The sequence below is a fragment of the Falco peregrinus genome, chromosome Z, assembly GCF_023634155.1.
Source record: "Falco peregrinus isolate bFalPer1 chromosome Z, bFalPer1.pri, whole genome shotgun sequence".
Lineage (NCBI taxonomy): Eukaryota > Metazoa > Chordata > Aves > Falconiformes > Falconidae > Falco > Falco peregrinus.
In genome coordinates this window covers 36,378,988-36,400,599 of record NC_073739.1, presented here as the reverse complement: position 1 = coordinate 36,400,599, position 21,612 = coordinate 36,378,988, and the positions used below count along the sequence as shown (strand labels likewise).

General features: G+C 35.9%; 1 protein-coding gene across 1 annotated transcript in view; it reads right to left on the bottom strand.

Moving 5' to 3' along the window:
- Positions 1 to 2,067: 2,067 nt before the first annotated feature.
- Positions 2,068 to 21,612, bottom strand: part of SPTLC1 (serine palmitoyltransferase long chain base subunit 1) — a 34,200-nt gene continuing 14,655 nt past the window's right edge. The window contains exons 4-15 of the mRNA XM_055791285.1: positions 21,445 to 21,538; positions 20,900 to 20,972; positions 16,232 to 16,364; positions 14,409 to 14,538; positions 12,546 to 12,635; positions 11,738 to 11,845; positions 10,214 to 10,309; positions 9,827 to 9,923; positions 8,531 to 8,585; positions 4,913 to 5,030; positions 3,975 to 4,048; positions 2,068 to 3,492 (exon numbers count right to left, since the gene is read on the bottom strand). Coding sequence (XP_055647260.1) covers positions 3,399 to 3,492; positions 3,975 to 4,048; positions 4,913 to 5,030; positions 8,531 to 8,585; positions 9,827 to 9,923; positions 10,214 to 10,309; positions 11,738 to 11,845; positions 12,546 to 12,635; positions 14,409 to 14,538; positions 16,232 to 16,364; positions 20,900 to 20,972; positions 21,445 to 21,538 — 1,162 coding nt within the window. The 3' untranslated portion in view covers positions 2,068 to 3,398. The remainder of the gene's footprint in view (positions 3,493 to 3,974; positions 4,049 to 4,912; positions 5,031 to 8,530; positions 8,586 to 9,826; positions 9,924 to 10,213; positions 10,310 to 11,737; positions 11,846 to 12,545; positions 12,636 to 14,408; positions 14,539 to 16,231; positions 16,365 to 20,899; positions 20,973 to 21,444; positions 21,539 to 21,612) is intronic.

Here is a 21,612-nt window from a genome sequence, read left to right as displayed (position 1 = left end):
GAAAAAAAAGTAATATCAAAGTTATTCAGCCATACCTCGCTCTTTTTTAATACTCTCCTTATGCATTTCACCTCCTATCCAAAAATAGTAATTACTATAATAAACAGAAAAAGGTATCTGTACGTTTTCCTATAAAAACAATGATCCTAAAAATAACAATCAATTATTTTTAAATATTCAAGGAAAATAGATCTCTTTGTTTAAAAAAAAAGAATATATATGTATTTATGAATAGACATACATCATATAGACAAGTTTCTTCAAGTCAAAATACCTTCAAAGTTTAAATTCTTTCCAGGCCACCCTAGTCCCCACATATTGCAAACAATTGCTTTCATCAGGACAATTTCAATAAATGGCCAGTTTATTACAGTTAAAACGCATTCCTTCTCAACTACCAGATACTAATCTTCAGTAAAAAAAAAAAAAAATTAACAACATTTATTTTTGATCACTATTTAAGATCCTGATGCTTCCACTTAGCTGAAACTCTGTTCCAAATACTTGGCAGGGAAAAATACATAAATTAGTTGAATTACAATTAAGAATCCAGACATTTATTTTCAATAGAAACTTTGAAGTTCAGGATAAGGTCCTTATGTGTTTGATTCACCTCACAGTATTCTGCTGAATAGCTTTCCTTTTATTTTCTAAGACCGCAGCCTTGCTCCCACATCTGAAGAAATGGATAAAAAAGTCCCGCTTCATCAAGCAAACTACAAAGCAACTATACCAGGCTTGTTCATATATTTATCAGCTTAGAGCACTGAGAACTTAAGCACCTTAACAGGCTTCTGAGTTTTTAATATCAAAAGTTTAACTAGAATCACCTGCTGTCTCCCTAACCCCAACCAACTTTTTTCCCCAGAGCTATCCTTCTCTTCATCTGCTTGCCATGTCAGAGACTTTTATCAAAAAAGCCAAAACGAGGAGGGCCAGACATGATTTAACTGACCAGGGATATCTCCCTCCACCAATTACATCTTACAAGCATCCTAATTTCTCACAGAAACCATGTATATAACCTGACAGTAAAACAGACATTAACAGTACTTCAACTGCTGTCAACCATAAGGTATCTGCTTTAGTGTGAACCAAGTGCCTCTTTTCTATACACTTGTAATCAACCAAAATGGACAATGTTTTAATTTACCAGTGTTTTAATGGTAGGTATCTTTGAAATTGCCAGAAATTGCACTCTGCTTCTTGCCAATTTAGGTGTTATCGCATCATTTTAAAGCAAAACCCAAAACCAACAAAAAACCCCCATATATCTATAGACTGCTGCTGGTTCTCTAAAGTGCAACAAAAAAATACTGGCCGCCACCCCCCAACCCCCACCCACACCCCACACCCACACCCCACACACCCCACACACCCCCACACCCCTGTCTGCAGACAACTGAAAACAAAATGCAAGAAGTGAATACAGGTTCTGTAACCTAGTATTTCAATGCTAATTGATGATTTGCTTAACCTTCATAGGTTTACCCTGAACTCCAAACCCACTTATTATGCTGCATTGGAATCCAAGTACCTCATTTGTTTCCAACTAACACAACAAAGGCTTGAGTTTACTTGAATATTCATGTTTCAAATGGCTCACAAGCTCCAAGTATAGTGATAAGTTTTAATTTCCATTTCTCACAGTCTCCGAGGGCCTTGAGAAGGCTGATTGTTCTGCACTTTGGTTCCAGTCTGTAAAACGGGAATCAGCTTCCTTCCCCACATTTTTGCTCTTTTTAAATTGTTGGCTTCTCACAGGCTTTCAGAGTTAGAGAAAAATATGTCAGTGAAATAGGAATAGTCCTCCACATTGGGACGAAAGTGTCTGTACATTGCACAGATGATTTGACTATTTCAAAGTCAAGCAACAACCACAAGTTGCCCCAACACAACTTTAGCTGTTTTATCTGAATGTATGCAGCTGAGAAGTTGTGAAAGACAGCACAGAGATAGCCACTATGAACTGAAGCACATAGACTGTGCTTATGTGATGCAGAGTATTCAAGAAAGTATGGTTGATCATGCTACAAAACCTTATTAAATAAGTAAAAATCAGAATCATACGTTATTGACTTTTTATTTGAACGATAACGTTTCTCAAAAATAGTCTGTAGTCCTTGTAGCTGCAACCAAAAAGGCACATAAATACAAAACAACCCAGAATACATATCAGGCAGAATATAACATTTTTAAACAGGCATTCTTAAAGCAAAATCCTGAAATACACCGCTATAGTTTTAATTTATAAAAAGCTACAGCCTACTGTCACAATTCCTTAGTAGCTTCCTCTGATTCGTGTAATGTGTCCATCAGTGTAATGGTCACTGAAAATCCTGATAGCAAAACCTCCAATATTACTATCCAATTACATGGAGATTTTATGTACACATATTGAGTTGTGTTTCACTAGTGTTTCTACCATCTAAACTCTTTATTAGCTATCTGTGGCTCCTCCTCTCCAAGGCATAGCTATTTCGTGATAAAACTCAGCACACACACCATTTTAGTGCTTCAAAGTAGTTTGACTAAGCTAGTATTTAGTTGCTGTTTCAAAACCTTGGTTTGTTCTTCACGTTCCTTATCACTCCCCCTCAAGACTGGTGCAAAAGATCCCCTGAGACTGAACATACTATAATGTAATTACACCAGTTTCACAATTCAGAAGTTTAAGTTTAGAAGCTTTAAAGTCAATAATATGAAAACCCTCACCCATAATATCAAACATGCATATAATCACATATGAAATGCCAGAAGCGAAGAGTATTTAATATGAATTTACCATTTAGGTAATGGAATTATCTGGCCAGGCATTCTTAAAAACTGGCTTCCAAAAATCATTAGAGAAAGATATAAACAAAAAAGAATTAAAGTTCGTATAATTCAATATTAAACGATGCAATACAGCATAAAATTATGTCTTAATGGTTTTTTTTCTTCCTTTTGGCCATATTAGGAACAGGCCATCCTCATTTGGGCCGGAATAATTCCTTGAAATTTATTTGAAGCTCCCACATTCTGAGAATATGCAAAAAGATTTACACCTTTTAGATGCATTTTTTTTGGAAAATTGAATATTCATATAAATATTTGAAAATGTTTAAGGGTTTGAAGAAATAAACTTAAAACTTTTTAAGATACAACTTATGAAAGAGTCCTGTATGCAACAGTGATATCCCATTTAAGGAATGCTAGTAAATGGTAGTTTGAATTGCAAGTCCACTGCATCATTCACCAATTTCAAAATTCAGTATTCTTCCTCTCACTGTTTGCACCCTTCCAGAACAATCTTGTTAGTCAGGTTTCAATGCCATCAGTGGAAGAACTTGGAAGTCACTATACAGTGTAAAACACTTATCCTGCTAATCTGGAGAAAGAGGATTCCAAACAGCAATCTAATTCAATACAGACTGTGCAGCTTCCTTAAGAAGTGATGCAGCTTTGTCCAGTTCTTGTTCTGTTTGTTCCACTGTTATCACTACTCGAATACTAGAAAAAGAAAACCAGAACATACACAAGTAAACTTTACTCCTTGCCTTCAGCTTCAGAGTTTTCTTGTACTAATTTTAACACTTTAAGATGACTCTCTCTAGGGAAGTTATTATGAATTCAAATTCAACCAGAAGCAAGCCATACGACTAAACAGAAATGGTCGAGCAACTTTTCCCTCCCATGCACACCACAGAAATTTCATTATCATCTATTTTGACCTGCACATGTGCAGCTCATTGAAATGTGCCTGGTAACAGGCAACACACTGATCACTGAGATTTGGGTAGTTTTGATACAGTTATGTCAGGGTATTAGCATCCTGTAATAGTCACTGAAAATACACCTCAAAATGGAGCCTTTCCCATTTTTTTACAGGACCAACTATTCAATCTTGTATGCTGAACAAAACACCATCATTGTATGAAGAGAGATAGAGCTATATCCAATAAAATGAAGTAATGCATTGACTTTATACTAACCTTGGTGGAGGAAGACATTTTTCTTCCTTCTCCAGATAGCGGGCCTGAGTTAATGCAATACCACTATTCATGCACTAAAAGTAAAGGAAATACAGCAGCTGTCAATCTGGGAACTTCTGATGGCATATAATTTTGATCACCAAATACACATAACTATGAGTGTGGTGTCAGGATAACTAAGTTCTTTCCCAAATGAAGGTTTTGAAGGTTGTGCAAATTCATGTCTAATTTTAATAGCATAAACACATAAAACAGGTGAGGGTGTAGCTTCTTTAACTTGGAGATTAAAGTAAACAGATAAAAATGCTGTATTACATAGACTATTAAATCATATCTAAGCATATTTTCAAGGAAATCAACTTCAGAGTTTCTTTTTGTTGTGTAGTCTTGTTTAGCTGCCACCTGAAATATAAAACTTCCTCATCAACCTTCATCTGGGAAACAGAGAATCAATGTGTATTGAAGATGGAAAAAATACTACACACAAAACGTAATTCTTCACACAAAAGCAAGTTTGTGGACTCAAACAAAGCAAAATTACAGAAAGCTACACCTCAAATGGTTAAAATACACCACCAGAACTCTGTTTAAACTATAGCCTTTATTCTTATAAGCATCATAAAGTTTTCTAAGCAACAGTTTTACATGCAAATTTAACTTGAATTTTGAAGTACATAAGAGGAAATCACTATTTTCTGAAATAAAAGTTCCAATATACATTTTTATCCAGTGCTACAGACCTAAACATCTGCAGCAACAAATGCTTGGAAGATGGTCTTTAGTACAGCCCTACAGTCAGCAAAGACACTGAGTTTCTTGCAGCATTCCTGCAAGACATTTCAACAAGTTACCCAGCAAGCCTCCCTACCCAAAGGTACTTCATTCATTATTCATGTTCAAGGGCAATGACATATTTTAATTGCTATGGGGACACTTACATAGTCCACAACTCTTTTAAGTAGCTTCACATCATTTTCTCGAGACCCACTGCTCTCTTCCAACTGTAGGTGCAACGCTGGAGAAAAAGATTCTCCCACCACTTTTAAGCCAGAAATCCTAAAGAAATAACAAGCCTTTAATGCACATCCCACTTGAACAAACATGTTAAAATCCTGCACAGTGCTTCCCCTTTCTAGGTGGCAAGTGAGAAGACGGGTATTTCACTCTACTACTACTAATGCAGACAAAATATACGTGCATTTCAGCCTGCAATAGGTAACAAAACTTACCAAGTGAATGTCTTTCCTAAGGAGTTTGCTAAATGCACTTTCAGTGAGTTTGTGTAACAACAGTGACTCCTTTTGCAAAAAGGATTAATGATTCATAAATTTGAAAGGAACCTTACAAAGATGAAGGATAAATGTTTGTGTTAGGAGTCTGTATATAGAAAATAAATGATAAGTCTTTTTACCCACTTATGTGGTAAGAAGAAACAAGGTTTATTTTTTTGGCAAGACTTCTAATTTTGAATTACTTCCTGTAGAAAATCTTTACAACATCACCTGTCAATTAGTCAGAAGCTCCTCTAAAACTAGTTACATTATTAGAATTGCTCCCACATCTGTATGTAGGGACAGCTGGCAATTAGTTTCCTAGAATCTGATTGAATGATTGACATTAGATTGTCACTGAGTTAGTCCCCTCTAAAAAAAGTGGTATCCAATACCCAAGCAAGACTTCTGGTCTCCAAAATTAATAGGTCCCATAAATGTCCATCTATGATGAGCCATAATTTTGATTTCCTGACTCTGATGAGCTTGCCTCACACACATGGTATGTTTACACCCCCATTTTCAAATAAGTTTTCTATTTTTACAAAGCTCAAGACTGAGTCAGAGCAGAAGAGATGTTAAATCCATAAACTCCAGAAGCAGAGCTTAGAGGAAAGAGAACTGGCACTACAAGCACACTGAATCAATTATAAACTTGAAAAAATAAAATTATACTCTAGCATGGAAAGCATCTTGCATTGTTTCTACAATGCTATTTCAATGCACAGTCCATTCCAGAAAGACAAATCAAACTGATATTTTTCTTTAGCCACAAAACTGCAAACGTTCTGGTGTAATTCCCCCACACTTGCAAAGTAACCAAACACAAGCGACTTCTTTAATACCCAAGTGCACACACTGCATTTGTCTCACTACTGTACACATATCTAGGGACCAGGGATACAACATTAGGTAATATAAAGACGACAAAAAGCAGCCCAAGGTTCAGCTACAAGGCAAGAAAGACAATACACAGTACAGCCATATAACATTGTTTCTTAGTTAGATTCACTAGGAGAATGTTCTAAGAAGTAGCATTCTACAAGTAGGGAGGTGAGAGTAGAAGCCAGACGTAGTTTCACTGTAATTTAAACCTATTTGCTGGAAAACAAGAGTTTAAGACAACCTACTAAAACAATAAGATTTTGTTTAGAGAAACGCAGTATTAGCTTATAGTTATAAAATAGTAATAATACTTTAATTGAAATAGATAATCATAAACTGACCCCTTTCAAAATGTAACTGAGAAAAGATGAGTAAGAAGTAAGCTTCTTACAGCTTCTATTCAGACTGAATCTTTGCCTGAACAACATGCTTTGTATTTGCTACACACTTATCCATTGAGGCTGCTTACAAGTTTCAAACTTGACTTTAATCTTAAAACTTTTTCTGTCAGTCACAGCTGCAGTAAGCTGAACTACATAACACATCTTACCCTACTATTTGAAGAAACCCAGGAGCTTAACATGAGGTCTTCTGACGGCAATACTTTAACTTTGATGTTTAGTACTATGTTTTTCTGAGCATCCGCCAAATTAAGATTCAAGAAGTATTTGATAATCCAATGCATGCAATAGTAATTTGCCTGAAATCAGAATTTTTTCCTAAGAAATTCTGGGAAAGTTTCATTTTCAATCCAAAATGTACAGCTTCCACACAAAACCCAGGAAAGTCTGAAAGACCTGATTTTGAAGTAGCAAAGGAACAATACTAGGCTCCTGAACTCCAACAGTCCTTTTAAGGCTAGTTCTGTATTAGTAAATTAAATACGACTTGGACCATTTTCTGGCCCTGTGGTGAATGGGTATAGAATGACTCACACCCATACGTCTAAAATCAGAGTCTCCATGTCGGGGTGGCCACATCCAAATTGACTACTGGGAACAGCTCCTGGCTCATACCAACTCTTGAACCATGTCCAGGAGTCCTTTCAAAGAGCACTGCTTGGCCCGGGCCAAACTCAACCCACAGATCACTCAAACAATTCGGCAGAGTAGACAATTGAGATCCAGTGCCTAGGAATGGTTCCTGATGTTAGTGTATCAGTGTGGATGTAGCCTCGGGGAGCTCCCTCCTCACAGCCCTCTGCACTCCAGCTACAAGGCTGGGCTGCAGAACTGAGTGGCAAGACCAGGCTCTTGGCAGTAGGGAACGCTCTTTAGCTGGGCTGTCCTGAATACCATAAAAATTCGTATCAGTTTTGCTAATAGAAAACTAGAATAAGGTCTCATTGAAAAAACATCATTTCTCTGGAAATGAAAAATCTTCTAAAAATAAATCTGTTTTTTCCTAAAGAAAGCTTGCTTTATTGGAAAATTCTCAGCCAGGTGTAGGCTATACAACAATTAATGAACTGTTTAAGGGATACTAACTACTACTGGCACGCCTTTTAAAAAACCCACAAAATTCTATCCCGTCCATCCTGTCTCCCTGCAGCACAGCTTCTTCGCTTCTATTTACTAAGACACTAGATATTTTCAAATACAAAACAGAAATCTACTTTATCTAAGTAAATTAGAATGTTAAGAAAGTTAAGAATATTCTTAATTTGTGTTAACCATCCCATGCCTTACTGCATTTTCTTATGCTTTATAAACTGCCATCGACAATAAGAAAGTAGTTCTTTTAAATCCTGGATAGAATTCTTCCATTTCTTCCAGAAACCAGCTTGTATCCAAAACAGGAATAAACAGTCATTCCTCTAGCTTACAACACCATGGTTTCATCCCCCACCATAGTCCATATAAAGACCAACACCTTTTTGGAATGCTAATCATGCACCGGTCCTTATATACAAAGCTCTAAATTTCCTAATTTAGTTACACTTCAGCTAAAAGAAAGATTTCCTTCACTTTTAATTTATTCCTCTCACTGCATTTGTTCTATTATAAGAAAGGAGAAAAGCTGTGTATGCTTTCCCGCTTTATTTGTAGTGTACAGTTTCATCACCATTTCATGCTTTTTTAAACCAACAGTAGTTCCACTCTATCGTAGTGAGAACACCATAAAGAACTGGAGTCAAGCAGCAGCCGTGGTTAGGCAGAGAAAATGACTGAGACTCTAAAGGGATTTTAAAAACCTGGACTCTCTTTAGTAGCATAACAGAGACAGCTGAAAAATTATTATATTCTTCCTTTAATACATAAACAATTTAGTGCACATATCCCACCGAAGCATCTGTTTAACCAGAAATAGTTTTGGTCAAGGAGAATTCTTAAAAGCTGGCATTATAAAGGTGTGGTCAAATCAACAGCAGCCAAAGAAAACCCCCAAAAACACACTTACCCCTGTAAAGCTTTGTGAATTCGTTCGCATTTAGCCCGAAGAGTCTGAAAAATGTCTACACACCAAATTAAAAAAAAAAAAAAAAAAGGAAAAAGAAAAAAAAAAAAAGGTTAGATATCCTGTTTCCATTTCACATTTTCTGTAACTATAAATTTTCAAAAGCCCCAAGATATACATATGTGTTGAAGTACTAAGTCTCTCCACCACTCTTCATCTTGCCCCTGATTCCCATTTCTGCCAGGAAATGATGACAGGCTTTTCCCTTTATCTCGTAACTCAGCTGCATTGGTTCATGATCGTATGGAAGGGATGACACAGACACTTGGTAATGGGATTGAAATACCAGGTCCAACTTATTTATATCTATAACATATCTACAGCCATGCAGTCTCTGCTCCTTGATCCTTCACCAACTCACTGCAGATTCTTAAACAGGAAACTGACTCCTGGACCTGGCAAGACTTGGTTCTTTTCCTTGGTAAATGTTGACCCTTCAATACAGCTAACAGTCCCATAACTTACTCTTTCTTTTTTTGTTTAATTTCTGAGGACTAGGCATGGGCTACCCAGCAGGTAGTTTTTATTTATTTGTGACAAATTAAATACTGCATCTCTCTGGAAATGCCCTCCAATCTGTTGATGGTAATGGAAGTTAAAAACAAAACCTCACAAATTTGGCCAGTTTTGTCCTCCTCATATGCCTCTCACTCCCTCCACCCCCTGCAAAAAAACCTTTCTTAGGTTCTAGCAACCAGGACAATTCTCTGACTCCTAGAGCAAAGACTCCTGCCTGCTAACTTTATCCAAATGCCCTGTACCTGGTCCTGCCAAAATTGCAGGTGATTGCACCACGATAATTCCCGAGACCCTTGCCTGGATTCTTGGAGATGGGGGGGGGTGGAGCAAAGTAGTGCAAGTGGAAAGGAAAGAGTTATTCAGTCTTGAGGAAATACATTCCCATTTATTTCTCTTCAACCTTCCATTCCTCCATTTGTCCTGAAGAAATTTGTCTTCAAGGAAGAAGTGTATCACTAGTCTATAAAGTGGAATAGTAATTCCTTATTTGCTTAGTGAAAACCATCTGTGTCCCTCCTACCCTCAACTAACTCACTTATTTTCAGATGGAACAAGGAAAAGGGAGGAAACATTGAAGAAAAGCAGGATGTGAAGTTAAAATTAATTAGCTGAAAAAGAGAGAAGACTTAAAAGAGTAAGAGGGCAAGGGATCCAAATAGGAAGAATTATTAGTTTTGGGTGAAGAAAGACTGAACAGTAAGATTTTCTTGAATTAAGTACCTGGATTATCTTCCATAATATTCAGAGCCTCAATAGCAGCAGCAGCTAACAAAGGAGGCAGGGATGCAGAAAAGCAGTAGCCTTGACCAGATAATCGCTGTGGGGGAAAAAGAAAAAAATTAACTTGTTTATAGCAGTATAGACAATGTTTTAAAAGTTTATTCATATAAACAACCTCTCCTCCACTCCTACAGGTTTATGGACAGATTTAAAAGTAGGTCTCCAACTTATCTACAATATTTCATAGAACCAGACAGTTTCTGTACTGAACTAAAATATGCATAATAATTTACATCACAGTACTCCTTGCACATTGATATTAGTAACTGACTCTCATTTCTAAGTAACCAATCCTGCCACATCACATAAAAATGACAGCTGGCTTACCTGATGGTCAATAATAAAAGATCTTCCACAGCAAAATCCTCCAATAGAAGCCAGTGAATTTTCCATGTTTGCACTAATAAGATCTATATCATCAATCTGCCAGTTAAATTAACAAGTTATTAAAAGATGATTTTGATGATCAAGTCTTTCTAAGACAAATCTATTAAAGATGCATCTTGTTTCACATTATTATGAATACAGAAAAACTACATATGATTATAAAAGATATGAATCCACAAAACTATTTCAAATGAAGCTGCAATTGAAGTAACAATTTTAAGCAATGTAAAATAAGATTGAGATCTATGGCTCTGCAGATAATTTGCATAGGATCACCCTTTTCCAGGCACTGCAATGTGAAGAACACAAACAGAAGAAATAGATTATACAGATACTGCTGACAATTTCCCAAAGTACTTTGTGTGACAGTGTCCTTTAGGAATGTAAGTAGTCCCGCTGCAGTCAGCAGGAGTTCGGAGTGTGTGGGATCAAAATTAAGCATAAGCCTAGTTAAATCAGTCTGAACCTTAGAGACACAACTGTCTTGTTTCACCTGTTAGTTGCAAACATTTTTTTTGCCAGGCTCTGTAATGCACACTGATGACCACTAATGCAGATTCCCATTCCAAGCAGACAAAACGGAAAGATTATGTTTGTAAAATAATTTAATATAGAAGCAAATTAATCAGATGGTACTTGGTGAGCATCACAGTAGCACCATTTGTTTCCTTTTTTAAAGCTGTTCAACATTCATTTTGTCTTTTCCACATTTGGTATTAAAGACACTTAAAAGTGAAAACAATAGGAGAAAGGGGAAGACAGAATGAATTCTCAGTATTTGACATTTCACCTCCAAGCTGAAATCAAGACACTGTCAGAATGTATTGAGAGATGCTCCACACTAAGACACTGGCAAGCAAAAAAGCACTTCTTCATTCCACAGCTCAGGTGGCTGTGGTAGCCAACAACCATCAGCAGACCATTTTGGATTTCCAGATTACTCCTCAACTGAATAAATACCACAAACGTAAACTGCTGGAAAAATAGTTTCACTTAATCTGCCAGTAAAGTAGTAAGACAATATCTTTGAAAGGACCGTCAAAATCTTTATCTTATTTTTCCTCACTGGACTATAAGGCAATAGGGCAAAGGAGGCTGGTTATCCCTGAGAAGATTTTTCTCACTTACCTCTAGCCCTCAAATATTTATGTGCAAGCAGACACTTACAAGACTGGAAAATACTGCAATGTTCACCTCACTGAGTGTCCAAAAAAGGGATAAAATCATGCACTGTAAAAGTTCTTTTATTTTCCTCACTAAAGGTAAGTAAAATTACTTCAACTAAGCACGTGAAAGAGAAGTGCCAAGACCTGACTGCTTTAAGACTGATAAAGAAAAGTATGTTTAAATTTCTATTGTATACTACTAAACATTGTTAATGCCACATGTATAAGAAATCAATTGCACAATTTGCTTCTGTACAAGTCTCTTGTTCACAACAAGACTCACAAAAAAGGCACTTACGTTTATTCCAAAATGTTCAGTAATTCCTCTTCCATGTTCTCCAAGGACTCCAAAGGAAAGGCTCTCCTCCAAAAATATTCTAACTTTGTATTTATACTTCAATTTTATCTAAAACACAGCAAATGACATAAAATACAAGTCAAGCCCACCAGAATCTGGTAACAAAATGGGTGGGGGAGATAAGGTAAATACAGACAAGTACAGTATCCTGAATACTGCAAAAAATGTCAACCCTAGAGTTGTGTTCTGTCATTAAGAAACTTTAAAAGCCTTCAAAATTCTTCCACATAGATGTTCATATATATATATATATATATATATATAAATTTATTTTAATTTTGAATAGGCTATCAACTACATTCAAGATGATTCATTTTCACAGCATTTCTTTCATTATTTATGCTGAATAGCAAATGTTTTCCGTGGAGTCACTGTTTATGACAGCTGTGTGAAGGTTTCTTTGAAACTTTCTTTTTTAAATATAACTTAGTTTCATGATTTAGTATCATACAGCATAGCTGAAAATACAGTATTTTCCGGGTTATAGAACAGGACCATAACTACATAACTACATATTCATGTGCAAGTCTCATTACATATAGCTTCAGAATCCTAATTCTGATCAGAATTTTCAAAACAACGTTAAGATATGGGATCGTTATTTCATGAAGGTTTGAGAAAGCAAGAAGGTAAACAAAAAAACTGCCTGCAGAGCTCTTCTATGTAGGCTGAACTATATGATACTGCTGTTTCCTTAGCCACATATTTTCACATGCAGAGCTTAAAAGGGAAACTGAAATCCACTTACCAGTTCTGGAAGAGGGCAAATATCTCCTGTGTTCATATACAATCCTTCCACTACCATAAATCTTCGAGTGACACGGGCCTTGCGAGGATTCTTCAGAGAAAGACATGGTTTCAGTTCATATCAATTGTTACTAACAAGCAAAGTTCTGAAAATTCTTTGACAGGGAAGGACAGTAATGGGAAGGGAAGGAAGATGTCATCTCTTTTTCAAGTAAGCTTTTACTTTAGTTTAAACGTTATATTTATAATTTGTAACAAAAGTTGAAATGCTTCATTGGACTAGTTTTTCTTTATTTTGTAATAATTTTAAAGCTTTTGACACAAGATTTAAGATGCCTTGTTTTGCATAACCAATCCATTTGAACCTTATGAATAAAATACAAACAATATAACTACAGAATAAATACTACAAATCTTGGTCTCTATTATATTCATCATTAGTCTGAGCATTTAAAAGGGTTTTCAACAAGTGGCTGGTGCACCAGGATTCTCAGTGCAGCACAAACCTCCCTCAAGTAGTGTCTTCATAAAACACAACCCAAAAGTATTTGTAACATTCAAGTTACAACCTCCTTGTCTGATCTCTGGGCAATACAGGCCATAAGAATATCCTGCACTGGTTTCTGTTTAAATTTCAGTGTTATGATTTGAGTTTTGTTGTTTTAAAATGTTGTTCCCCTGGTATTTACTTGAAACCTTATTGGTATCTTCCAATCAAGGACATTAAGTCATGCTTCTTACCTTTCTCAGTTCTTGTAAAAAGATTCAGAGAACATCTATTTCACTTTTCTGAGTGGTAGGCACCAAAATTAGGCACAGTCTACTCCACAAGTTGGACCAACTCTAATGGTAAGATCTACCTCTTCCTAGTCAGTGTGTCTTAGTCATACACACATGGTCTATATTAAGCTCTTGGCCACCTACTTTATGTTCACATTCAGCTAATTACACTACGAAACTTAAACCATGTAGCTAAATCAAAGCACTCTGCTCTAACAAACCGAATGTTATACAAATTGCATCACTAGTCTGTCAAACACATCTAAGAACTCATGTAAAGACTATCTGACAAAATGTATTATCCATGAAGGTACGTTAACTACTATGTTATCTATAAATCTTCTCTTAATCAGACCAATTACTGATTGGCTTATAATTATGCAGTTAATTTATTTTACTTTTTCTATGTGCTAGCACAAAATCAGCTGCCTTCCATTTGTCTAAAACTTTCCTTCACTCTGTGAACAAGGCATATAATGGCGATAGCTCTTCAGCTAACTCTTTATCTGCCTTTGGACACCCTTTTTTATTACTGTCAAAATGAGAAGCAAGCCATCACACTGATCCAGATTTTTGAGAGAGAGAACATCTTAAGAGTTGAGTGCAAGGTAGGATAAGTGTCTAAGGAGGGAAAAAAAAAAATCATGTTGATTCTGTAAATCAAAGGATTAGAAGAGTAGCCACTTTTGTGTTGATTTTACAGTGTGGCATTCAAACTGATAATTGACTTGCACGATTTACTAGGTAAATGTAGTTACATAAATTTTTAAAAGACCGAAAATCCTCTGTAATAATGTTTTAAAAAAATAAAATGATCTCACACTTGAGTTAACTTCCCATAAAGATATTCACCCACTACCAATGCCTGTAAGCTCACTTCCAGTGTTTACACAAATGCAAATAAATAAATAAACATTTTAAAAAATTATCTTAATTACATAAGTAACATTAACTGCTCAATACAGATTTATAAAAAACAATTAACTGCTTACAATAGTTGCATCCATTCATTTATACAACCCAGTAAAAACGAGTGGGGAAGATGGCACAAAAAAGTACAAATATTTCTTCAAAGGAATGGTACCTTTTGATCTTCAGTCTCCTGTTCTTTCAGCAGTCGTTCAAGGTCAGCCATATCATTATGCTTAAATAACTTGATGTTACTACGAGATGCTTGTAATCCCTTCTGAATAGCAAAGCAGGCAGCTTCATCTCTGTAAATACAGCAAGCCCTTCTAAGTTTGCATTTGGTTCAGCAATTATACAAAGAAAGTTGGCTGTTAGGATTGTCCTGCGTCCTACAGCAGATATCTGTACTTAGCTGTAGTTAAAACCAAGTTTATTAAAGCATCATATATTTTATTTGCAATTTGAAGACTCTTTTCCAAAGCTTCTCAACTTTCCTATGCACTGTAGCCACTAAAAGGCAACAGGTTTTTCTCTTGAAGTGTACGTGGAGGGTTTTTTTTGTTTGTATGTGACAGCAGTTTGAACACAGCATTCCATGGACCGCCTACAATGCCATGGCGATCATCCTGGTAACCTCTCACTCCATTTGCTCTGGGGTCATAGAAAAAAGGTGTAAAGATGTGCCTGTAGCATTTACAGTGGTCCTCCAAGTTCTCAAAACCTGCTTTTTAATATCCATTGGGCATTACTAGCTCAGTGTTCAAAGAACTATCCACCATTTTTAAGTGTTGGAAAAACAAATCTCTGAGCATGATGGGACGCAATATCAAAGATGCTTAAGTTGTATAATCTTTTAAAAGTGGCAACTAAATCAAACCTTCTGCACATGTTAAATTCAGTAATTTCAACCAAGTTGCACCAAAAAGGTGAGATCTTTTGTCAGTGAGAAGCTGAAACTGTACAAGCTAAGTCCAGGATACACAGGCATCCCTGAATGGTATGCACAATCCTGGTCATTTGTCTCAAAAAATCTGATCTGGAAAATGTTCAAAGATGATCAAAAACCATAATCAAAGTTATGAAAGAACTTCTGTAAAAGAAATCAAATAGGCTGCAAGTTACACTTAGAAAAGAGAGCACTGAAGATTTTGGCAGATGAAAACAAAAGTATCAGTGTGTTGTAGCTTAAACCCAGCAGGCAGCTAAGCCCCACACTGCCACTCACTCAATCCCCCCATGGAGAAGACACATCAGTTCACTGTCTAAAAGTCAACAGCATGGACTGAAATTAGTAGGTGTTATATGAAAAAATAAGAAATGCCTGTTTTGAATAAAATGTTAAACTGTGAAAGGATACATCACTGAAGCATTGTGGATATTAAGGATTTACAAAGGTACTAAAAGAATAGGAAGGTTTATGAAAAATGCATCAACTACTACTAAATCCACCCTTCTCTTTGTCTCAGAATGTCTTGACTATTGCTACATTGTTTCTCCTGGGTTTTTTATTATTCCCTAGACAAACTATGACTGGCTATTTCCAGGGACCAGATACCAGGCTTGATGAATCCTTAGTTTGATCCTTCATAGCTGTTCCTTTGTTATTTTAATATGTACCAATATTTATCCAACTAATCCATTGCAAATATGTATGAAGGGAACAACTGTCCTGCAAGAAAGGTGAGAAGCCAGAAGTAAACAGAAAAGCAAACTGATTTTACAGTTTCTTAAGAAGAAAACTAGCTATCAGATTCCTGTTAGTTGTTGCATGTACAAGTTTGTGGGTTTTTTCAGCTGAGTGCCCAAGTCTCCTCTTCTACAATAACATCAGTAACCTATTTGATTTGGAGTATTTGCGCTTTGTACAACAAAATATTTGATCAAAACCAGCATTATTTTTTAAATGGTTAACTTAATATGATTGACAACAATGAAAAAGAAAATTTCAAAGGAACGCTCTTTAACCCGGAACTTCTCAAGCAGAAAAACCATACTTACACAAATACAATGTCCCCTCTTTTCGAATATGCAGGAATAGCACTGGCAATTGTTGCAAATCCATATGAGTATATAATAGCTTCCTCTGTCCTCATGAATTTTGCTAATCGTTCTTCTAATTCTAAGTGCACATCTATTTGAGAGAAAAGATGAGATCTTAAGACAGTTTACTTGTTTTCACATCACAAAGACTATCACTTCTTTTAACAACCATCAATTGAAGCAAACAGAATGTTTATTTGTACAAAAAGTGTTACAAGTAACTTCCAAAAAACAGCTGCAACCAATCTATTCTTAAACTGATAAGTAACCTGATGTTAATCAGAAACTTTAATACATCTAAAAATACTTATGTAATGTGGTTATCTTGTGTTCCTATGCAATGGTAATTAAAATCTACTTGTGATTAGACCACAAGTAAATGATGCAGTGTTCCTGGACTGTGGCTAGGGAGCACAGTCACTATGGTCAGACAACAAATAGCTCCATAATTTATAGCAATAAATGAGGTCCTGTTGGCAGACTCAGTTCTTCCAAGCTGATGCTTCCACTACGTATAGCACTGCTATCACCACAACAGAAAACTGCTCTTGTCAGGCTGCAATCACATACCATCTCCTGAATGCACTAAGGTCACCATCTCCATGCCAGAGATTACTCACCCTTAAGATAAACTAACACAATTATACACACAAATTTGGTCAAAGTGACCCATGTTAGAAACAGAACAACACTAAACCAAAAGATTAAGAAGTGTAATACCACATGGTGAGTAGATTGTTGCTGCAGGAAGGTGACCACGGTATTAAGTATTCTGCCTAAGCAAAATAATCTGCATCAGACAAACTGTTATTTTAATTGTGTAACTTTCTTGCCACTACCTGCTTCCACTAACAAAAGTTAGTCAGAGAATTATGCCTTTAATCAACTGAAAATAAACAAGATTAAAGGGCAAACAGAGGTCCTTAGTGTGACTTGGAAGATCACCAATGGCCAAATGTTGTCTTTCTGCAATTACTGGAAGTTCATTGACACTGAAATCAAATGAACAACATCAGTTAAAAATACAGATTCTTCAATAGCCTATGAGGCACCATTATATCGAAGTTGCTATTTCTAGCCAGGTACAACAGCAAGGGTGTAAGAAGAAAGGGCTCTGCAAAAATCTTAACTTTGCCATACTAAACAAGCACCTAGCATAACCTTTTCTCAGAAAGGCACATCCACCCGATTCATCTATTTATACAATAAAAGCAAAAGGTATGTCTTCAAACAACAGCCTCTCAACCACATTCAAGAGCAATTTTAGCCACTGACTGCAAACTATAAATCTTGAACAATCCTTTCCTAATGTTTACCTGCACACCAAATAATGGAATGGAAAAGAATTATTTTATTTGGTTTTCCACTGATTTTATATGGAAACAAAAATTTTAATCCTTATTATTTTGAAGTTTTATTTTGCTACCTATCACTTTGATCCAGCTGTATTAGATACACCAAATATTCAGAGAAACCTACACTACCCTTTCTTCTCCAAAGTCGTTGGAAGGAAGGACACTGATTGAGGTTATCTAATCTACTTTCTGAGAGAGATTTTTCATAGTCCTTTTTCAGAACCTTTGTATCTTTTTCTTTGTTACATTGACTTCAGGACCTATGAAACAGTCCCCAGTCAGGATTCAAAACAGAATGGATGAACCTTGATTCAATTATTGAACAAAAGCCCAAGAAAGATCTTTTTCTAGCAGCAAGTACCAAAAAGAGGCTGGCCACACACAATATAAACATTCAGCCAAAAATGTTCTTTCCTGAAGCCCTGCCAGCAGAGAATAACAGGGGAAACATGAACTGAACTACTACTATTGAGTGCCCAGCTATTGATATCTAACAGAAAAAACACTTTTGAGTGTAAAAGACCACCTACATCCTTTAACTAAAAAATTAGAAAGATGACACCATTGCTGTTAAAAATGAAAACTTGTCTGCTTCTCAATGAGCTTTACTCAGCAACAACTACCACTACACTGAGCATGGGCTAGGTAAAAAGATTAGATGAAACAAATACTCTCAGCAATAATGAGCTAATGAATATAATCAGATTCATGTTAAGTAAGTAAATTTTACGAGCCTAGTAAGTTTTGCTAAGGGCAAGAACATGTAAGTTCAGAATGACATACAGCATAGAAAAATGTGATACATAAATTACAGAAGGGAAACAGTGATTTGTATAATTGTGAGGCTGAAAAACTTAAGACAGTATTAATAAAGGCTTCACTACCATTCTGCCATGATAAAAACAGAGTACTACCTAACTCTTCTTTATCACAATGACTTGCTTTAGCCTGGTTACATCACTTGGATTAGCCTAGCTTAAGTGAAAGCTGCAAACAGTACCTGGAGTACATTGCTAAGAGGAAGATATGACTGGAATAGCTTTCTATGCTACTATGAAACCTTAATAAAACTATCACTGTCAACAACTGCTATATAGTCCCAGTCTAGTGCCTAGCACATGCTTGCACACAAGTGAAAAGCAGAAGAACTGCAACCAAATCCCACACCACCTTCTATATATTTTATTAGGTGGCCAGTCCTGATCTTCACAGTACAACTGAAATTCTGTCTGCTAGGCAATCAACAATAGCCTTAAAAAATTCCACCACCAGAAAAGTGATACGCCCCTCAGCTGTCATTATGGAGACAACCACCATAAAAGATTCAGTTATGTGTGAATATACTGGTATTTCAAGCTTATCATAGGATAAAGGCATGGATGCATTTTTCAGGGATACAGCACAAAGCAAAAACGTCTTAATAGGGACTCACAAAATCTATGAAATCCCTTCAAACAGGTAGAGATAGAAGAATCAAGTCTCCACTCAAAATAAATTATAACATAATATCTATGTTTCCAAATAAAGAGATCTCTAGTAACGATATGAAATATCAGCCCCTAAAAGGGCATAATTCTGACTGACAACAATTGACAATCACCAGTTAAGTCCTATATAGTTAAGAGGAAACTACGTAGTTCTGGATACAACATAACTCATTTATCAAAGTCACAGCACACAAAAAATTGTCAAAAAAGTTTGAGACATACAAAAGAAGAGTTTATTATCTGACATTCATAATCCTGTAATACTCAAATGTTTGAAGTCAAGGGAAAACGAAAATGGGAAAACAGTTGGGGATCCAACAAGAACAGCAGGTGTTTGTCTGCAATTTGAAACAAATTCTCTGTTACTTTATCTGTAAAAGATGGTATCTCAAATAGGTGACTAACATAATTTCTTTGCTAGTGACATCATCCAGCAATACCACAGATTATATCCCCCGCTTTGTGAAATGGAGCATGTACCCAAAAAATTCAAAGCCAATGAACAGTAACCAAACTAAATGCAAAAACTATAGAGTTTGGATCTTAGGATGAGACCTCCAAAGAGGGCAGGAGAGAGACCAAAGTATCTCACTTAACAGAGAAAAACTTAACCGGTCTGTTTCAAATAATTACTAGAAAGAAGCAAAGTGGAAAATTTCACAAAACTTAACATCAACCTGGACTCAAAAGGCAGGACGCATTAGTCCACAAGTTTCTTTGAGTTTTTCAGTGTTTTGGGGGAAAAACAAAACAAACAAAAAAACCCTGTATGAATTCCAAAAGACCACTGCTGAACAGTGATCAGTGTGGGAATCTACCTTCCTAAAACTCTCTACTAATCAATGTGCTACCATCACCTTCTTTCGAAAATAATTATGATTCTAGGCTAATGAACAACTATGAGACTGACATTTAAGACTCAACTTTGTTCTGATACATAGACCTCTAACAAATCAAAATAGGTACAGTACCTAGCTGATCACTTTAAGGACTAACTTGATTAACTGAGAAAAGTTCAAATTAGTCTTGAATTCAAGTCAAGGCTATAGGAAGCTAACTCTATGAGATCACTGAGTACAAACACACTGTGAATTCCATCACCTCTGGAAAGACACCAGAAAGTTCACAAGACAATGAGTTGATGGTTTTAGCCTGCAACTGTGCAGCTATTCCTGTATTACTGCCTGGTTTCCATGCAGTATTTCAAAATAACAACATCTGTAAAGAACTGTTTCCAGAGCCTGATATTTAACAACTTACTACTTCCTAAAAAGATTGAGAAAACCCTTAGTAACACCTGATCACATCATAAAAATCTCTTAATTACAACATTGAAGTTATCTGTAAAGTAAAACTTCATTTTGACTACAGCATTTGATAAGCTTAACTAATAATCTTTATCACAGAAATCAGACTGCCCTCTTGCGGTCTACTCAGAAACTTATTATTAATTTACACTTTAATTCACAATATATGAATAAATTCCAATGTTTCTTTTCTCTTTCTATTACGGTGACCAGAACTAAAACACATTGTATTTAACTTTGCAACTGTCCCCCAAGACCAGCATTAGAAAGAGTAAGAAAACACATAAAATTAATAAGAAACAAAGCTATAAGCAATAAACACTACCAATCCTTAACAAATACATTTAAAATTGTGTTAGAGGGTGACTGTTCTTCACAGCACCAGAAATAATTTACTACTAAAATACAGGACTGTTTTGGCTGACTTAACAAACCAGTCTGAGCACCTTTAAAGGCAGATCAAAGAAAGTTACTCACCAAAAGTGCCATAGAATCCTCTAGGTCCACAAGTGCCAACACCATATTTCTTCAGAGATGCCTGGGCCGCACTCTTTTAACAGAAAAGAATTACATGAAATATTTGTTCTTACACTAGATCTCTAACTTTTCTATTCGCTTCATATTGGCAATCCTATACCAATGTACATAGGGTAGTTGTTGCATCATGTAACATGACCTGATCTACAGGAAGTATAATAATGTACTGAATTTATTAATTAATTTCACATGAAAACTATTTTAGACAAGTGTTTGAGCATTACTCATCATATTCTAGTGATTAAGGACATTAGATATTAATCTAAATTTGATAATCAGCTAGTACACAGTAAGAACACCGGGTTAAACTTTAGGAAAAAGACAATTCAACAGCACAAAATTACAAGGTTTATAATCTTCCTTGCTGCTTTAGAAGTATACTCCCTTGACCAAGTTTGTGCTTTCCAAAGTAATTCTCAATTTCAAGATAACATACAAAGTAAAAGAGGAATACTTACATAAACACAGTAACTGTAAGAACTCACCTTAACCTTTTCATTATCCAGCAGTCCAAGAAAGTTAAATGATGCAAAGTTTATGCATTCCTTGCCATTAACAGTGATTATATGGGTGGGAGGACTGAAAAAAATTACAGACCTATTGTTATGAATGAACAGTTGCCGTTTTCATAAACAGACAAACAGTATAGGATT